The sequence below is a fragment of the Eumetopias jubatus genome, unplaced genomic scaffold, assembly GCF_037043125.1.
Source record: "Eumetopias jubatus isolate StellerSeaLion01/CBP00866 unplaced genomic scaffold, mEumJub1_p1.0 scaffold_10, whole genome shotgun sequence".
NCBI classification, from domain to species: Eukaryota; Metazoa; Chordata; class Mammalia; order Carnivora; family Otariidae; genus Eumetopias; species Eumetopias jubatus.
Window position 1 is genome coordinate 12,866,829 of NW_028274816.1, and position 17,809 is coordinate 12,884,637.

At 55.3% G+C, this 17,809-nt stretch overlaps 1 protein-coding gene across 10 annotated transcripts in view; it reads left to right on the forward strand.

Annotated features, from left to right (window-relative positions):
- NLRC5 (NLR family CARD domain containing 5) overlaps nt 1-17,809 on the forward strand; it is a 59,660-nt gene that overhangs the window by 23,988 nt on the left and 17,863 nt on the right. For 7 of the 10 annotated variants that reach the window (XM_028091267.2, XM_028091304.2, XM_028091288.2 and 4 more), the window contains 12 exons: nt 186-269; nt 1,734-1,823; nt 2,609-2,653; nt 3,542-3,631; nt 4,558-4,641; nt 8,568-8,651; nt 11,329-11,418; nt 11,578-11,640; nt 13,044-13,130; nt 15,114-15,197; nt 15,838-15,927; nt 16,289-16,354. In XM_028091267.2, coding sequence (XP_027947068.1) covers nt 186-269; nt 1,734-1,823; nt 2,609-2,653; nt 3,542-3,631; nt 4,558-4,641; nt 8,568-8,651; nt 11,329-11,418; nt 11,578-11,640; nt 13,044-13,130; nt 15,114-15,197; nt 15,838-15,927; nt 16,289-16,354 — 957 coding nt within the window. The remainder of the gene's footprint in view (nt 1-185; nt 270-1,733; nt 1,824-2,608; nt 2,654-3,541; nt 3,632-4,557; nt 4,642-8,567; nt 8,652-11,328; nt 11,419-11,577; nt 11,641-13,043; nt 13,131-15,113; nt 15,198-15,837; nt 15,928-16,288; nt 16,355-17,809) is intronic. The other 3 variants (XM_028091276.2, XM_088027385.1, XM_088027386.1) reach the window with 1 other exon arrangement.

The window sequence follows — 17,809 nt, forward strand, 5'->3', positions numbered from 1 at the left end:
CTCAGGATGGAAAACGTGGGGGAAACTCCAGCGGACCTGTGTGAGATCTGCTGAGATCTGGTCTGGTAGCCCAGGGCCCAGTGCCAGTTTCAGGAGAAGCTGTCTCCCAGGGGTGGAGACACAGAGCTCCTACAGGCCCCACGCCCACCCTCCACTAACCTGTTCTGCCCCTTCACCCCTCCCAGCTTCTCAGGCAATGCTCTGGGGGATGAAGGCGCAGCCCAGCTGGCCCAGCTGCTCCCAGGGCTGGGACCTCTGCAGTCCTTGGAGTGAGTAGCCAACTAGACAAAGCCTCTGACGCTTGTCCTCATCAGGAAGACGGGTGTGGGGGTGAGGAGGGGGTGTTCTGTGTCCTGTCTCATTCCTTCCCCGGTTATTGTAAAGATTAAATCAGAGAACGCATGTCAATCTCCTGGTGCAGTCCCTGGCACGGGGTAAGTGCTCACAAAGGGTAGTTAGCTGCTGTGAGTCTCATTGAGGGAGCCTCTGGGACTCAGTGATCCAGCTGCTGTCCCAAGGTTTTACTTCTTGAACCTGACTTTGTGGCTCTGCACAGGCTCTCTGGGAGGCCCAAGCCACCTGGGGCGGTGCAAGCATGGGCGGGAAGCGTTAGCTAACGGTCAGTTACCCTAATGAATGGCAGCCCTGGGTTGCAGGGAGGGGCTGTTCCTAGGATACAGGCTGACTGGGGAGGATGTGTACCAGACAAGATGCCCGAGCAGGGTGCCCAGGGCAGCTGGAGAGCAGAGGGGGGGAGATGTTCATGCGGGAGGGAGGCCCTGGGAGGAGAGCAGGAGCCTCCAGACTTTGCCTGCAACAGACCAGAGTTTCTGGATGCTAGAAAGCCCCTGTACTTTGGGCTCCCACATATTCTTCTCCTCCTGAGCTCTTGGGGGCTAAAGTGAGAGGAGCCCTGGGGAGAGCTCACAACTGTTAGGTTCTCTGTGTGACCTTAGGCAAGTTCCATCACCTCTCTGGGCCCCGGGTTCCCAGGGAACACCTAAAATATCAGAGGGAGGGGGCTTTGGTTTGGGCTACAAGTACAGAATGAGTGCTGTAGCCAGAGGGCCCTTCCTGCTCAGTCTTCGTGGGGAATCTGGGAAGAAGGGGTTACCTCTGTTCCTGTTCTGGGCCTGCTTGTGGGTGGGGAGGAAGGCCTCACCATTGTAGGCAAATTATATGGAGATTGGTGCTTTGGGGCAAATCCCCCTGTGACCTTCTCACTACTGTGAAATAGTCTGAGCCCCCAACCTGTGAGATCCTCACTCATCCACCCGTACCTGGGCCAGAGGGCTGCAACATTAAATGGCAAATAGAAAACACTATGACAGATTGACAGACCCGAAAGAAAGGAAAAGCTTTGTTCCTGCCTTTTGAACAGGAGTCCCTGCATTTTCATTTTGCACTGGGCACTGGTGGGGAAACTGAGGCACAACTCCGGCCTGAAAGCACTCTCCAGATTCATCGCAGACCCAGAGAACCAGAGTTCTAATCTCAGCTCTGTCGTCAGCATGTCTCATAACCTTGGGCAAGACCTTGCTGCTTTTTGGGCCCCAGTTTCCCCATCTGTACAATGGGGAGTTAGAAGAGGTGCCCTCTGGCCATTTGGGGTTCAGTGAGCTCTGTCATCTGGACTCAGGAACAGCCCTCCCCTGCCCTGGGCACTGACCAACAAAGAGGGCGTTTGTGAGTCTTGGGTGAGTTCCATCAACATCACCCCTATGATTCTCCAGCCTCAGTGAGAACAGTTTGTCCCTGGATGCGGTGTTCATGTTGACCCCGTGCTTTTCAACTCTGCAGTGGCTCCTCCACTTGGACATCAGGTGAGTGTGCCTCTGGGCCCCCGCCCTGCCCTCTGACCCCACGGGCCATCGGCTCCCACCACCTTCCCCATCTGTCCTGTTCACAGTGTCGCCTCCTTGGGGCCCTGCGTAGCACCAGGCCCCGTGAGCGTGTGACAGGTGTCTGCTGAATGAATGAATGGACAGATGAATGAAAGTAGCCCCAGGACACTCCCATCCCTCCAAGTTTGACATGGGACACGATCCAGCGACTCTCCCTTGCTCACTCTGTGGATCATCCTGGGAGACTTTGATGGAAACCAGAAGCTCCCTGATGGTGGTTGAGTGCTCGAGGACCAGTCTCGATCATGGGGTCTCTGGAGCTGATGAGAATTTAGAAGGGAAGCCACCTGGCCAGGCAGCCCAGGGCCAAGCCGGGCAGATGAGCCATGGTTTCAGTGGGGTCTGCCCATTTCCACCCCCCCCCTTTCCCCTTCCAAGAGTGGGAGGTGTGGGCACAGACAGACCAGGTTCAAGTCCAGGCTCACCGCTTACCTGCTGTGCGGCCTTGAGCAGGTCACTGAGCCTCTCTGTACCCATTTCTTCATCTGTTAAGGAGGAGTAAGGACAGTTCTTACCTCACACCATTGTCGTGAGCATAAAAGGAGGTCCTGGCAGTGCTGCGCTTTGTATGTGCTTCAATCCGTGTCACTATGCTCAGTATGAATATTGTTATATTTGCTGAGAAAGTGGGCCGCCCTCCAGGCCCTCCGTGACCAGGTTGTCTGTCTGTCTGTCTCAGACTGCTGCCTCCTCTCTGTTTGCAGCTTAGAGAGCCAGCACGTCGTCCTGAGAGGTGACAGAACAGGCAGGTGAGGAGGGAGAGCTCCAAGGCGGGAAGGATGGGCTCCCCTCTCCCCTGGCCTCCGTTTCCTACAGGTGCCCCCAACCCCAGCCCCGTGCTGACCACTGTTAGCCCTAGAGTAGCCCACCCAGGTCTGGCACCCCTTCTGCAGATGTACCCCTGTGTCCCTCCATTCGCAGTAATCAGCCGCTTAGCTCTGGAAAGGAGGCGGGGCAGCCGGGGAGGGAGATGCGGGGGGGGGGGGGGGGGATGCGACAGAACAGGTGCCCGCTCAGGGCTGCTGAGTGGGAGGGAGGGTGGCTAGGCTTCTGCCCCTCGGGACTTCTGCAGACCTCTGCAGACTCCCGACTTCAAAAGAGCCACCGCCCTTCACACTCAGAGTGTACGGTGTTCGAGAAGCCAAGGACCGTTTGTGTTCTGAAAAAGTTTCCACACCTTTGTAGTCAACAACAGATTGTTAGTTCTGCACAGATGTTCCCAGCTGCCCCCTAGTGGGACCACTGTAAGGTATCAGAGAAAAGCATTGCCAGACCAGCTGGGCTGTGTGGAGCTGGAGTGGCCCAAGGCCAGGGTGGTCTTGCATCCTGGGCCAGGGTCCCCATTTCTGGGAACTCTCTGGGTTCTCAAAGCCTAGAGAATGGAAGCCCGGGGATGATCAGAGAGAGGAGGGGCTCCCTGTCCTGGCTTCCCCTGACCTAGCCAGGTGCTGCCACCCAGACAGGTGTAAGTTGTTGGCTTTTCTCACTCTGACTTCCCTTCCATGGGCCTCAGTTTCCCCATCTGTACAGGGAGGGACTGGATTATCCCTAGGCCCCCTTCAGCCCTGACTTCTGTGTCTTGTCTTCCCATGTGCGTGATGTGAACGTTCCTCTCAAAATGGTCTCCCCACTCCAAGGGATCAATTGGCTGGTGGATCTTTGCCAGAGTTCCCGGCTGGAGCCCAATTCTTGGCCTTTCGTCAGCCCCGCGTCCGCAGGAGCCTCTGGTACTGTTTTGTCCACTTCTCTTTGGGGGGTAATCACGATACAGGTGAAGAGTCAGGGAGTAACGAGAGCCTGGGGGCTAGGCCTGGGGGGAAAGAGAGTTCGAGAGAAGGAAAAGAAAGGGGGCCAGTATGAGGGCTGGTGAGGGGGGCTGCCGGGCCCAGCGTTCTCCCCAGAGAAAAGATTCCACGTTGTTTTCTCAGAAGACTTCCCAGCTCTGCCATGGCTGTGTGACCATGGCTGGGCCCCTCCCCTCTCTGGGCCTTGATTTCCTTACCTAGGAAGAGAGATGCCTCGGCTGGGGCCCAAACAGGCTTATCCAGAGGAGGAGTGGGAGGAGTGTCCCAGGCAGGTGGGTCAGCTGAGGAGGAAAAGCTCTTGAGAAGCATGTCAGCGTGGCTGGGGCATGTACAGGGCCAGCGGAGGCGAGTGAGGCTGTAGGAAAGCCCTTTCGCTTTTAGCCTGAGAGTAATAGGGAGCCACAGGGGGCTTAAGCGCCTAAGAGGCGTGGTCAGATTGCACTGTTAAAAGGAGGAGGCGGGGCAGCCGGGGAGGGAGATGCGGGGTGGGGGGGGGGCGGAGAAGCCACTGGCAGGCGGAGAAGGATTGCAGGGAGGCAGGAGGGGAGTTGAAGGGTGTTAAAGTGGTCCAGGCAAGTGACAGTGGTGGCCCAGACTCAGGCAGGGGCAGTGGGGAGGCGTTGGAATGGAGTGAGGGCAGCTACGCACTGGGGATCCTTTACTGTCACTGAGTGGTGGGGATCAGGCTGTAGGGGAGACTTGGGGTGCCGAGCGTGCGCTGTGAGGGGAGGATCCTGCAGCCTGGAGGTGGAGGAGGAGGGGTGGAGGGAGAAGGGGAGAGCCCCTGGGGCTGCACAAGGGCCCTGGGCCCTCTCTGACCCCCTGCCCGGCCCACCGCCCCCTTTCAGCCTCAGGCAGTGTCAGCTGGATCCCCTGAGCCTCACCCACCTCTGTGAGACTCTGGAGAAGTGCCCGGGGCCTCTGGAAGTCAAGTAAGTAAGGAGGGCACAGCCTGAGGGGGCACAATGTGGGCATCTGCCTGGTGACCTGGGGTGGACGTGTCCTGGTTAGAGGCCAGGTGAGTCCTTCCTGATCCCCAGCCCCTGTAGCCCGACCCCACCCCTCACCTATTGGTAGCAGCCTCCTTGCGTCCCGATAGGGCACCTTGCCCTTCTATCAGGAGAGGCTGCGCTGGGCCCGGGGCTTCCCCTTTGCCATCTGCTCAACTCAGGGCAACTGGGAGCCCCGGTCTGCTCCCTCCACCCCTGGAACCCCACCCTGGCACCCTCTGTGCCTGCCTCCTTAGCTGCAGCGTGTCACTTCTGAGGGCCCCCACTCAGGGCCTCCGTCTCCTGGTTCCCCACTCAGCCAGCCCAGAACCCCCAGGTCTGTGACCAGAGACTGGAACTAGAATCAGGAGCCCTGGCTCAGCCACCTACAGGCTGGGTGACTTCGGGCACGTGGCTCTAACTCCTTGTGTCTCCACTTTGTCATCTGCAGAAATGGGCAGCCTCTTTCCTTTGTCCTCATTGTTACCATTTTACTACAACAATTACCTTACAATAAAGAAATTCAAGACAAGCCTGCCTCACCTAAATCAACCCTTCTCCACATCCAGTCAGTGTCGTCATTGGTCCCTGTGACCCACCTTGTCTGTGCACATATTTAGTCTTTTGCCTGTCAGAGCCACAGACCCGCTGCATTCTCCATGGTCTTCCCGGCGGTCTTTGTTCTTGCTCTCCCGCTCCCATCTCTGATGCCCTCCTGGCCCTTGTGAGCAGCTCATCCACGGTCACCTGGTGTCCGTCCTTCCATGCCCCTCTCCTTGTGCACGCACATAGGGACCCGGAACAAGGGGGTTTTGACATCGTTAACAGACACGGGATTTTACTGTGTCAGATCTCCACAGCGAGCTTTTGTCTCGGGACAGTACATCGTGACTTCCCTGGGATGTGGAGTCCATGAACCGTTTAATAAAGCGTTTATTTTAGAATAGGTTAAGGCTTGATTTACAGAAGAGTTGCAAAGCTAGTCCAGGGAGTTCCTCCGCCCGTGGTCCCTGGTGGTTAATATCACCCGTCATGGTCCATTTGTCACGACTGAGAAACCAACCTTGCTACATTCACCACACTCCAGGCTTTATTCAGATGCCCCTAGTTTTTCTCCTAAGACCCTTTCTCTGACCCAGCATCCCGTCCAGGATGCCACATGGCATTTAGGCCTCATGTTCTCAGCCTCTCTGGTCTGTGACGATTTCTCAGTCTCTGTTTTTCATGACTTTGGCAGCTTTGAGAAGTCCTCAATAGATAATTTGTGAAATGTCCCTCAGTGTGGGTGTGTCTGATGTTTTTCTGATGGGTAAACTGGGGTTCTGGGTCTGGGGGAAGGATGGGGGAAGAAGACCGCAGAAGTGAATGAAGTACGCTTCTCGTCCCATCTCAGAGGTGCATGCTGTGAACTTAGCGCTGTTGATGTTGACCTTGACCACCTGGCCGAGGGAGTTTTTGTCAGATGTCCCCACTGTGAAGTTACTTTTTAATTAAAAAAACAAACAAAAAAACCCCAAATATTATGGCTACTTTGGAGCATATATGAAAAAAGAGTGAGTAGTGGGATGGACCCTCAGGTCCCCGTCTACCTTCCCTAGTAATTACCATGCCATGGCCCCAACACACACGTGCACACACAGTATTTTGAAGCAAGCCCCCGACACCTCTTAACTTCAGCTGTAGTATGTGTAGCTAAAAAGGAAGTACCCTTTTTTAAAAAAAAAAAGATTTTATTTATTTATTTGAGAGCGAGTGAGGTGGAGGAGAGGGAGAAGGAGAGAAGAATCTGAAGCAGGCTCAGGGCTGAGCACAGATGCGGGGCTTGATCTCACGACCCTGAGATCATGACCTGCGCTGAAACCAAGAGCTGGCCACTTAACTGAGCCACCCCAGGCTTCCCTATTTATTTTTCCCTATTTATTTTTTTTAGTATAACCACAAAACCATTATCAGACTTAAAATATTTGGGGGGGTCTGTTGTTTCTCTTTTTCTATATTTTTATTTAAATTCAATTAATTAACATATAACGTATTATTGGTTTCAGAGGCAGAGGTCAGTGATTCATCAGTCTTCTATAACACCCAGTGCTCATTACATCACGCGCTTTCCTTCATGCCCGTCATCCAGTGACCCCATCCCCCCTCCCCTCCAATCAGACCTCAAATATTAGCATGATTATATGACATACTAAAATCATCAAGTAGCCCGTGGACTTTTAATTGTCCTTGATTACCTCTGATGTGTTTTTACACAACATTTGAATATTTGTGCCTCTTATTGTTTTATATTCGTGCCTTTTAATAGTAACCCTCCACAGTTGAGATGTGCCACGGGCCCTGCAGCCACCCCTCTCGAGTCTAGATGGATGCCCGGGCTGCCTCCAGTAGGGCGGGAGCCGGTGCTGCAGAAAGCACTCTTCTGTCGTGTTAACTGCTAAGCACCACCAGGCCCTGGAGGGGGCACAAGGGTATAGCTGGACATCACCGCCTGCTGTCGTTCACCTTCCACAGTGGGAGGCTTTGTGCAAGCTGCCCCAGGCAGTGCTGGGTGCTCTGAGCACAGATGGGGGTCTGAGGGCCCCCGTCCCTCAGCTGTGGCTGGAAAAAGTGGGTTAATAGCATGAAAGTACTTTGCCAACGATAGAGGGCTAGGACTGCATACCCGAATATCGTAATCAATGTACTTCATGCCGAACTCCAATAATTAGATGCTAGGGAGGGTGATGGAGCTCGGGCCCCCTCCCCAAATTCTGCCACTGCAGGTCTGCTTTGCCTGGTCACATTCTGGCATTCCATGTGAGATGTAGTGGGTAAAGTTGCTATTGCCTTAAAAAAAAAAAGTGTGTAAAGTGCACACTGACCCAGCCAGAGGTCCTAGCACTGTGTACTGGGGGCCCAGAGGGAAACCACGTGGAAGGTGTTGCGGACGGACCACCCCTCAGCAAAGGCCCCCTGTTCTGCCAGCACTTGGAGCCCCGGGCCCAGTCCTGGGACAGAGGGCATAGAGTTTCCTGGGCACAGAGGTTCCACCGTGAGGCTCCCAGCTCCGGAATCCTAGGCTGACCTTCCCACAGTCGCTCCCAATCAGCAAACCACGCAGTAGAGGTGGGCCAGGGCCTTGGAGGGCCCAGTGAGGGGGAAGACAGCCTGCAGGGGACAGGAACAGGGACAGCGAAGGGCAGAGGGGGAGAAGGCATAAGGAAAACACAGCCCAAAGGCCTCTGGGAGTGGGGAAGTTGCTCCAGACACCTGCAAATGCTCTGTAAATCCCAGGGCGGTTAGGCACTCTGCTTGTCCCAGTGCTGCAGCCCAGGCGGGCCCCAAAGGGCGGGTATCTGGAGTTTCTCCCAAGTGGACTGGGTTCTGATGGATTATCCTGACAAGTGATCGGCTGGTATGTCTGGTTTTGACGGACAACAGAGACCCAAGCTAACTCGCACCTCGGATCCTTTGCTGGCGGGCTGCGGGCCTGCGCGGCCACTGTTAATCTCACCATGGGTCAAGGTGGCCTGCTCTTCCTAACAAGTGTCTTCTGCAGAGCGCCCATCTCCGGGGCCCTCGAAATAATACTCCTGCGACTCCGTGACATTTGGGGAAAAGTGTTAGAGCTCCAGGGGAAGTCACAATGCCCAGCAGCGTGCTCAAACTCTGAGAAGTCCTGCTGCAAAGGAAACTATTTCATTTGGTTTAAGCAGCACTTTCCAAACTTGTATGCCCTTCCTTTCCCTTCAGCCTCAATGATAACTCAAGGGCCCGGAATTTGGAGGGAATGTGTTGGGCCACCCGTGTCCAGAGAGCTCTGGCTGTGAGGGTGCACCCCTAGCTGTCCCCAAGGCTCCCCCACCTCATTCGGATGCTTTGTTTCACAGATTGTCCTGTGAGGTCCTGAGTGACCAGAGCCTGGAGACCCTGCTGCATCACTTACCCCAGCTCCCCCAGCTAAGCCTGCTGCAGTAAGACCGGTTTCCCCATCTCCCTGTGCTGGGCTGAGGCTCTTGGCTTGCAAACCCATCCCTTCCTTCCCAGTTACTCCTTTCTCTTGGGCTTTTATTTTATCTGGCACAGCTGGGAGCTCTTCCCTAATACCTTACTAACCTTGAAGGGGGGTGGGGTGCTATGTGATCAGTTTCCTCATCTGACAAATGGGACTCCTATTCCCCAACCCCTCCCCCAGGGTTGGGGCTCCAAAAGACAGGTGTTCCCCAGGCACCTTGAAGAATGGAGGGTCTCTGGCAAATGGGCTGTTGTACTTCTCCTCGCCCACGGAAAGGTCACCAGCTCCTAGAAAGGGACGTCACAGATGTAGGTGGTGTCTGTGTCACACGCCAGTTTTTAAAGGTCACCGTCTAACTCCGCCAAAGGGGAACTGAAGCAGCATCCTCCGAAGTATTTAAAACTCTGCTTTCTAATTTCAGCGCAGACTGGTTAGAATTTAAAAAGGATTTACTTTAAATACTCTTCCAGCAGGGGGAAAGCAGCTGCAGCTGGGATGGAAAAATACAACGGGAAATTAAATCATACCGTTAATAACAGCAACATAAGTACCAATGCTGAGGCTCTCTGGGACACCCGAGGCAGCTCACTTCACAGCCAGGATCTTGCTTATCCCTGTGTCCTACTGGGAAGGGAAGGAACAGCCAGGTGACATTCCAGAGGTGGGCAGATGCAACAGACCTCACATCCACTCATGGCCCCCACGACGGGAAGGGCATCTTTGGACGCACAAAGTGGTAGGCTAAAATGAGCAGGTGGGAAACCCCAGACCAGGGAGGGACTTCTCCGTGCCCACGTCACACAGCATGAAGCCCCTAAATCTCCTCTGTCTTTGGAATGAGGTGGCCAGCCTGCCCCACACCAGGGCTCACGCTCTGTATTACTCAGTCCATACGCTGGAGGGCTGGAGACACAGCAGAGAGTGGGGAGAAAAGACCGTGTCCTTGTCTTCTTGGAGCTTACCTTGTAGTAGTGGGCAGCTGGACAATAAAACAGTGATGAGGTATTTTTCTAGGTAATGTAGTCAAGAGCGCATGCAAAAGTGAGGGCGGTCAGGGGATGCCTCTGAGGAGGGTTACTAAGGTTCGACCCGAAGGACGAAAGGGACCCAGCCTTGTGAAGAGCAGGGAACAGCATTCCAAACAGAGGGAGGAGCATGTAGGAGGCCCTGAGGCGAGATTGAACTTGGTGGGCTCAAGGAACAGCCAGAAGGGCACTGTGGCAGGAGGGGAGGTGGAGAGGGGAGAGAGGTGGAGAGAGCCATGAGGAGGAGTTTGGGGTTTTTGTCCAAGGGGACTTGAAAGACAGAGGTGTGATGCGTGTGTGTGTGTGTGTGTGTGTGTGTGTGTGTGTGTGTGATGCGCGTGTGTGTGTGTGAAGATTTCACTTATTTATTTGACAGAGAGAGCACGCGCAGGGTGAGCGACAGGCAGAGGGAGAGGGAGAAGTGGGCTCGATCCCAGGACCCTGGGATTATGACCTGAGCCGAAGGCAGATGCTTGAGCGACTGAGTCCCCCACGTGCCCCCTGTGATGTGTGTTTTCAAAAGCTCAGCCTGGCTGCTGGGTAGAGAAGGGGTTGGGGGACGAGAGTGGAGATGAGGGCGCCTGGGTGGCTCAGATGGGTAAGCGTCTGCCTTCGGCTCAGGTCATGATCCCAGGGTCCTGGGATCGAGTCCCACATCAGGCTCCCTGCTCCTTGGGAGCCTGCTTCTCCCTCTGCCTCTCTCTCTCTCTCTCTGTCTCTCATGAATAAATAAATAAAAAGTTTAAAAAAAAAAAAAGAGTGGAGATGAGAGTAGGGAAGAGGCCATGTAGAGTCGAAGATGGTGGGGCCGGGGGTTGGTGGGGCTGGGGCGGAAGCAGGTCGATTCAGGGTGCATCTTGAGAGTGGAACGGATGAGACAAGCTGAGGGAGGGTTTAGGGGGCGAGGGAAGTGGGGGTGCCCAGGGCGCCTCCGAGGGCAAGATGCAGCCGCCTCACCTTCTCGAAGACAGTGGTTCCCAGCCGGGGGGGCGGATTTTGCTCCCCAGTGGTACATGGCCATGGAGACATTTTTGGTTGTCACGGCAGGGGGAAGAGGGCGGGGAGAGGGAGGGCAAGGAACCGGGTTTAGTGAGTAGAGGTCCACAATGCCGCGGAACGCCCTACTGGAGAGCTCCAACAGCAACGAGTTATTTAGCCCCAAATCGCAGAAACTACTCCAAGGACCTAAAGCTTCCCACTTCCTTTCAGCAGGACTCACCTGTTAAGTCCGTGCTTGAGGGCAGAAACAATATAATAATAAAACTAGCACGGGTATCGCGCCAGGCAGTGCACCAGCTTGATGTAATTAAGTCCTGGAGACACCCCAGGGGACGGTGTACCATGAGTAATCCTGTTTTCCTGGTAAGGAGGCTGAGGCTCAGAGAAGTTAAGTGACTCTCCCGAGGACACACAGCCGATAAGCCGAACTGGGGCACAAACCCAAGTCCCTATTTGCCCCACTTGAGTCCCTGCCTTCCTCCTTACTGCCTTGCTGACCCGCCTGCCCTCCCTCTCCTGTCTTGCACTTCCCTCCCAGCCCGTCCAGGCTGCCCGCCCACTCTTGCCTGGCTCCAACTTGCCTCCGTAAGGCCCCGCTCCTTTCCTTCTCAGGCTAAGCGAGACGAGCCTGTCCCCGAAGAGCCCCCTCCTGCTGGCCGATCTCTTCAGCCTGTGCCCACGGGTTCAGAAGGTGGATCTCAGGTGGGCATTGCCCTAGGACAACCGGGACCGGGTCTAGTCTTGGAGGGTTGCGCCCTGTCTGGCGGGTGTAAGAGGGTAGGATGGAGGCAGTAGGACCCGAGTCAGGGGCATCCTGAGACTGTGGCCAAGGGTAGCTGACTCAGGTGCTGTCTGCTCCAGGTCCCTGTATCATGTGACTCTGCACTTCAGGTCTAGCAAGGAGCGGGAAGGCGAATGCTGTGGGTAAGTCCCCGAAACTGCGCCCTGGCACCTGGTCGGTATTGGGGACAAGTAGACCCACCTCCTGGATGCCTAGAATAGAGTACAGATTGCTGCCGTGGGGCATTTCCTTGAAAGGACCCAGCAAGCAGACTTGTTTCCTCTAACATAAAGAAGCAGAGGTCCAGAGAGGGCCGGGCTTTGGCAAAGGCAAATAAGGAGTGCCTGTCAGACTTGACCAGAGTTCAGGGGCCTGGTCCAAGGAAAAGGACTTCTTAAGTGGCCCACCAGGCCTTAAATCCCAGCTCCACGGGGCCTGACGCCTTGCACGAGCTCCTTAACGTCTGTGATCCTCAGCTTCCACAGCTGAAGGGGGAGCCATCATATTGCAGGATGTTTGCAAGGATTAACTGAGACGATGTGTAAAGCATGAACCACTGCCAGACACAGGTGTCCTTGCCCTGCCGGCTCCTGGACCCGTGCTCCGCAGGTATCCCCAAAGGCGGGATGACGGAGCAGAGGGCAACCTTCGCACACAGAGATGATGTTTCTGATAACTGATGCCGCTGGCTCACCGAGAGACCTTGGGCCAGGCCCTTCTCCTGTCGGCCTTCAGCCTCCTCAGCTGTGAAGTAACCATAAATAGGAGAATCAAGATATGTTGACTATCTGCAGGGCTCCATTCTAGAGCCTTCTGCACATCACGTCCTATAAGCTTCACAGCTACAATCACACGGCAGGAAGGGGGCAGCCCGGACTTGAACCCAGGCCGTTCTGCAGTGCTCCTCGCCCCGGGGCGGACAGACTGTGGGTGGCTATTTATGTATTTATTCATTTTTACTAGAGTAGAGCTGACCTACAACGCGGTACTAGCTGCAGGTGTACAAGCTAGTGATTGGGTGGCTCTGTGCACTAGGCAGTACTCCCCGCGATGGGGACCGTCGCCATCTGTCACCATACAATTATTGACTATATTCCCTATGCTGTACTTTCCATCCCCTTGACTTATAACTGGGAGTCTGTGCCTCTGAATCTCCTTTGTCTCAATTCCAGTATCAAAGGCAACAGCAGGTGTCACCCTTCTTCCCTCCCTCCCACCCTGCTTGTCCAACTTGAGCTTGAATCAACCACCTAGAGATCCTATGGTTTCTGATTCAGTGGGTCTGGGCAGGGTTCCTAGAATTTGCATCTGAACGAGTTCCCAAGTGATGCAGGTGTGGCTGGTCGGGCACCACCGTGTGATGGAGCCTGGGAGTGCCAGGTGGGATCTGCTGTGCGGGAGGTGTAAGTGGCAGATGACGGATAGTTCCAGAGAATCCAACCTTGGGTGGGGCCCCGCAGGAGCTGGAGGTCACACCCAGGACAAGCCAGGGCAGAGGTCTGAGTGGCTCAGCGCCCTCTCCTTGGGCTTGGTGCCCCTCCTCCAGCAGGTTCACGGGCTGTAGCCTCAGTCAGGAGCACGTGGAGCCGCTGTGCTGGTTGCTGAGCAAATGTGAAGACCTCAACCAGCTGGAGTAAGTTAGGGGCAGGGGAGGAGGGAGGGGAGCACGGGAGCACGGGAGCATGTGCCTGGGTGGCACTGGAAGGGTGGATGTGTGCGTGTGCATGTGCGTGTGTGCGTGCACTCAACACTTCTCAGGGCCAGCTAACAGGGAGGTCTGGGACACATCCTGGGTCACATCCATAAAATTTCCCTGTGCCCATTTCATCCCATCCACTCCCCACTCTTGCCATGATGGGGCTAGTTCAGGGTGTGTCCCTTGATCTACTTTGGGGAGCCCTTCAAGAAAGGGCTATAGGAGCCCCTGGGCCTCATGATGATCAAGACGTTAGAGCTCTGCTGGTGGATGGGAACCAAAATGGAGAATCCCATGGTCTGCCTGGCAGGGCGTTAAGAGTACCCAGTGGCTCAGCCTGGGTCTCAGAGCCAGCTGGGGTGGGGCCTCGTGGGCTCTCGCGTTGTTGAGAGGTGGTATCTGTGTGACCTGTCTTGGGTGCCCAAACAGCACAACCCCCTCATGGGTAGAAAAATAAAATAGGCAACACTTGGGGCGCCTGGGTGGCTCAGTTGTTGAGCGTCTGCCTTCGGCTCAGGTCATGATCCCGGGGTCCTGGGATCAAGCCCCGCATCGGGCTCCCCGCTCCACGGGAAGCCTGCTTCTCCCTCTCCTGCTCCCCCTGCTTGTGTTCCCTCTCTCGCTGTGTCTCTCTCTGTGAGATAAATAAAATCTTTAAAAAAAAAAAATAGGCAACACTTCCTGAGCATCTTCTCCACTGTGCTAAGTGCTTCACGTAGTCTTTTTATCTTTCCAAAACTCTAGGTACTGTTGTCCCCATTGTATAGATGAGAGTGCTGAGGGACAGAGAGGATTTAAAAAAACTTGCCCAAGGTCACACAGCCAAGGTCACACAGATGATGGAGTCTGGGCTCACAACCACTAGGCGTCCAGCTTAGGACCAGTGGGACATTAAGAGAGCTGTCTGTAACACGCACACGCACACGCACACGCGCACACAAAATTTAAATTCCTAATAAGCAGTACATCTTTGGGTTTTTCTGTTTTCAATTGGAAAGGGAAGTTTTTCTTTTTTTTTTTAAAGATTTTATTTATTTATTCGAGAGAGAGAGAGAATGAGAGAGAGCACAAGAGGGAAGAGGGTCAGGGGAAGAAGCAGACTCCCCGCTGAGCAGGGAGCCCGACGTGGGACTCGATCCCGGGACTCCAGGATCATGACCCGAGCTGAAGGCAGTCGCTTAACCGACTGAGCCACCCAGGCGCCCCTAAAGGGAAGTTTTTCTAATTGTAAAGATTACTTTATCAAATGGCTTTATGAGACAAACCAATTTTTAATTTTTAAAGCCTCTCCCAAAAAGGCAAACAAAGCCTCCAAAATGTCATCATCAGGGACAAAATGAGGTCAGAGATGCAGGACAAAAATCCGACATTCCACGGCACGCTGATTATATTATTCTGAAAGCGTAGCACGACCGTAGAAGGCTACAAGGGAGGGAAATAAAGTGTTCAAGTACAATTTCCATCCGATACTGCATTCCTGAATTAAAAGAAGGAAATCTCCTGGGGAAACCCAGCCTCCAAACCTCTTTCTTTTTTCCGGAATTTATTCTTGTTCAAAGTTGCCGTTCTCACCTGTTGTGAGCCACGGGCGTGGTAAAGGCAAATGGGTTTTTCTCTGACTCCGGAAGCCTGCGGGAGGCGTGGGGGCCCTGGGCATGGGCAGCAGGCACTGCAGGGAAAGGGGGGGACCGCTCACCTGTGGTGCTGGGGGGGCAGCGCAGGAGCTGTGGTGTGCCAGGCGATCATTCTGGGGGTGCCGGAGATGCCGGTGCAGTGGGAGTGAGCATGGTGCGGCCCGGTCACGGTGACAGTGGCTCGGAGCTAGTCCGGTGCGGGTCGAGTAGCGGTGATGGTACCTGTGGAGAGCGGGCTCCGGCTGAGGGGCACGTCGGACTGCCAATCCCTTCTTGCCTCTTGTAGCCTCTCCGCAAACATGCTGGGTGACGACGGGCTCAGGTGCATCCTGGAATGTCTGCCTCAGTTGCCCATCTCCGGTTCGCTTGAGTAAGTGATGAGCAGCCCGGAGCACAGCCAGGAGGAGGATCCCCCGCCCCCTCCAGACATCCAGGAGAGGCTGTGACTAAAGCGTGGTGACCCAGGCTGACTTTGGGACAGGAAAGTGACAGTTTCTCTCTAACAGCTGTCCTGACTTCTAGTCCCTCCGGTCCCTGAAGCCCCTCTAAAGACTAAATCTACAGAACACAGATCTGAAGATGTCCCCACAGCAGGGAGGGTCCCTAAGAAGTCACCCACACTCTCAGCCCATCTCCCCGGTGATCTGGGAGACTAGCGACCTGAGCCCAGATACAGCAGGTTGCTAGGCAACTGAGCTTTGGGCTCTGGGTGGCCCTGAGCGCCTGGGGCTGGAACTGTCAGCCTGGCCCCATCGACCCTGTCTCAGCCCCAGTGGGTGCAGCTCCTGAGGACGCAGGACTGGGTGCCTGTCCTGCCTGTGTGGGGAGAGTGCCCCTCTGGCCTCTCTCTGGACCTCGGTGTCTGCACCTGGAGAGTGGACACCTGGACATTGAGGACAGTCCTCCCGGAGGGGACAGACAGCTGGAGAACAGGAGACAAGGGGGAGCTGGGCAGGGCTGCCCTGAGGTGCTGCCCCTCCCCCGCATCCTGAACGTCATTTCTCTTCCAGCCTGAGTCACAACAACATCTCCCTAGAAAGCGCCCTGGGCCTGGTGAAGACATTCCCCTCCTGCCCACGCATCCGGGAGGCCTCCGTGAAGTAAGACGTTGGTGCCACTTGCTGACGGTGGGGAGAAGCAAGATTCCCACGCTTAGCAGCCCCCTCTGTGTGACTTGGGGCAACTTGCACCCCTCTCTGAGTCTCAGGGTTCCCAGAACGGGGGATCATGGTTTCCATCCTCCGAGGCCTGCATGACATGGGGACCAGGGAGGTCACCGGGTGGGGGAGGCCAGGATTCAGTGTCCTCACAGAATGTGCGGGGGGACCCCTGTGGTCTCTCCTTCTGTGGCTTTCACCCTCCCTTGTCCCTGCGGGCCTAGCCCCCTTCCCGCCTGCAGCCCCTGGTGTCTGGGGCTCAGGATGCTGGGCCTCCGGCTTCCCCACACCCTTCTCTCTGCAGCCTGGGCTCTGAGCAGAGCTTCTGGATCCACTTCTCCAGACAGGAGGAGGCCGGGAAGACACTGAGGTAAGGCCTGGTCTGGGGGGGCGGGAGGGGTCAAGGGGAGGGAATGGGGAAGAGGAAGCTGACCCTGGGGCAGCTTCCATGCCTCCTCCCTCTCTCGGCCCTTTCCTCCTTCAGACACCCTGTTTCACGCTCACTGCCTGGGTTTGCCGCCCCCAGATCTGCCCCCAACACCCCCGCACCTCCACTCCTGAGGCCAGGCCTTTGCGTTGATGGATGCCTCTTAGCCATGCCTTAATTATAAGCCTGGAGGCTTCTGAGTATCCTGGTTAAGAGCTCAGACTCTGGAGCCACCTGGGGGTAAATCTGAGCTCTACCATTTGCCAGCTGTGTGACCTCGAACAAGTGACTTAACCTCTCTGTGTTTCAGTTCCTCATCTGTAAAATGGGAATAATAGTAAGACCTACCCCTTAGGGTTCTTATGAGGCTTAAAGGAGTTGATATGTATAAAGTGCCCGGCAAGGACCTGGCTCACTTGAGTTCTGTATCAGTTGCTGTTATTATTACCCACTGGTAGCCTGGGGCGCTCTCTCTCAGCTTCACCACCACTGCCTCGGGTCACTTCCTCTGTATGTCTTTCTTCAGCTGTGATCATGGCCTCTGAACTGGGCTACTGCCTCTGGCCAGGCCTCCCCCAATCCATTCACTTCACAGCACCCAGAGGGATCTTCCCAGAACACACTGGACTGTGGCACTCCACTGTGCTGAACCCTTCCATGGCTCCCCATTGCCCCCAGGATCAGGTTCAAATTCCTTAGCTTGGTCTTCTCCCTCAGTCTGATCTGGCTGCCACTTTCCATTGTGTTCCTCCTCACCTCCCCAAAGCCGTACACAGATACACCACACCCACACCATGCACATAAATGCACGCACTCCACATGCATATACATACAACACACACATCATACAAACACACGCCACCCGTACACATCCACAGAACACACACAACACACACACATGCATCCATACATAGCCCACACACCTACAACACACCCACAACATACATGCACACACACACTCAGCCCAAGGGACCTTCACTCCTTACTCACTGAGCACACACTGCCCGATGAAGCTTCCTTCCCGCCAGGCGCTCAACCCAACACTCTTTCCTGTAGTTTCCAAGATAAAATTCTCCCAATCCTTGCATACCCAGCTGAAATGTCGGCCTCTCGTGGAAGTCTCCAGGGGTCCCTCTCCTATGACCGTGAACGGCCCCCTGTGGGGCCCATCTGCTAGCCACCCAGGGCCACAAGTGCCAGGAGGGTGGGCCCCCGACAGGAATCCCAGGCCTCCTCCGTCCAAGGGAGCCTGGAGTAAAGCGGTACTGGGGAGGAGAGCCACGGTGTGGGTTTGGGGTCTCGAGTCAGGCTGGCTTGGACTGAAACCCAATTCGGCCCTTACTTCTCACCAGCTGTGTGTCCTTGGGTTAGTCAGTTTCTCTGCCTGTAAATGATGTG